At 42.9% G+C, this 1,797-nt stretch overlaps 1 protein-coding gene across 1 annotated transcript; it reads right to left on the reverse strand.

The window, feature by feature from the left end:
• LOC126912872 (uncharacterized) lies at positions 1 to 597 on the reverse strand. The gene has a single exon (XM_050707194.1). The coding sequence runs from the start codon at positions 595 to 597 to the stop codon at positions 1 to 3; it is 597 nt and encodes a 198-aa protein (XP_050563151.1).
• Positions 598 to 1,797: the final 1,200 nt, after the last annotated feature.

The raw sequence follows: 1,797 nt of genomic DNA on the forward strand, positions 1-1,797 counted from the left end.
CTACCGGGGCCCCAGGTACATGCACCTGTGTTTGAACCCAGTGCCGCAGAAGGGGCTGTCCAATTTGTGACTGAGCACACCCAGGATGGTGTTGGCACTCCCACGCGCACGAAGCATCAGCGAAGCAATGCGGCGCCGGTAAAAACCATCTGTGTGCGCATGTACAAACATCGCAGACGCACTACAATAGCGTGGGAGCCCCACCAGCACCCTGAACGCGTTATTATATTGGACTCTGAGTGCGTTGATGGCCCGCTGAGTATAGCTGACCCACAGGTTGCAGGTGCAGAGACCTTGGCAGAATGCTTTAAACAGAGTGATCTTCACATCTATACTACACCTCGCAAATCTGCGTGCCAACATATTACAGCGGACCGCCATCGCCCTTCTTTCTCTTTCAATGTCACTATCATCATTTAAATCCTCGGTGACGATATGACCAAGGTATTTAAACTCAGACACTCTTCGAAGTGCGACACCGTTAAACAGCACAGGTGCCACATTTCCCAGCGTACGACCCCTGGTTTTAAATACCAGAAGCTCGCTTTTCTGAGCATTATACAGGAGGCCGTGTGCCCTCGCATATTCCTCACACATGCCTAAAAGCTTCCTGAGCGCGGCTATCGATGGGCTATAACCTTGACTTTTTGACTTGATTTGATTTTTGTGGTTGTAGTTTGAATTAGAAATACTAATATAGACTCTAGAAATGTGCAGTAGTAAGATTGTATTCCATCAACTTTGAATCTCGTCATCATCATCAGACGAAGAAAAAAGAAACTTACAGGAGAAAGAGTTCAGAGCTGGTTGTTATCCCTATATAAATGAATACTGGAGTCTGAATCTAAAGCAAAGTTATGTATAACAATTTCCGGGCGGTAGAAAAACAGCGGCGCGATATTTGATTATGTTCCTTGCTTATGTTTGTGCTGGTATAAAAAGGCTTAGTTCCGGAATTTCCCCGCGGCCATTTTGTCCCAAGATTCTCAAGAACTTTCGGCAACGAGTTTGTTAATAAACGAATGGAAATGAAGAGAGATGTGCAACTGATCCACATTCCGTTAACTCTATGTTGTGTTGTAACAAACGGATGATGGGAAAGAAAAGTTTTAGGAGGAAACTCCTGATTTTGATTTATGATTAAAGAGGAGGAAAAGGGGAAGAATATTTTGAATAAAAAATTGTTAAGATAAGACAAAATCAATAACAATTTCGTCACTACATAGTGGTAGACGAAGTCAGTAAAGAATTAAAATGTATGCTTTAGTTTCTTTGAGCTCTCTGGTGCAGCAAAATGAAAAAGAAACCTAGTACATAGCCGGGCGAATGTTCCAGTGTATGTAGTGTAAGTCAATACTCGAGCCACAAGGAGACTGCAGCCGTGTCTCGATTCGGGGCAGGTCGAGTGAACGGCACACATACTTACATCCCTCGAGCATTCGACCACTTGTGCCACTTCCGAACGCTCCAAATTTCACTTTCCTATATCTATTATAAAATCTCCGAAGGCTCAGCTCATATAAAATTTATGAAAAGGTAGAATGCGGTGAAGTACTTCGGTATACCTCGGCATACATCGGGGTACTTCGCTCAACTTCGAAGCGGAAAGCCCGGGTTATTTCCATAATAAATGACTTATGAAAACGGAATTCATTTTGAGCGGCGCGAAAGAAAAATATGAGAGAAATACTTTAACGTACACCGTTTACAATAACGTTGTATTTATGGAGTGACGGAGATTAAGTTGATCTATGAGGACTTTTATGTGACTGAGGCATGACAGAATAAGTTTTGAAA

Source organism: Spodoptera frugiperda, chromosome 31 (assembly GCF_023101765.2).
Source record: "Spodoptera frugiperda isolate SF20-4 chromosome 31, AGI-APGP_CSIRO_Sfru_2.0, whole genome shotgun sequence".
NCBI classification, from domain to species: Eukaryota; Metazoa; Arthropoda; class Insecta; order Lepidoptera; family Noctuidae; genus Spodoptera; species Spodoptera frugiperda.

Bases quoted from the DNA above. Each gene is read 5' to 3' on its own strand.
- LOC126912872 (XM_050707194.1), bottom strand. From the start codon at position 597: ATGTGTGAGGAATATGCGAGGGCACACGGCCTCCTGTATAATGCTCAG.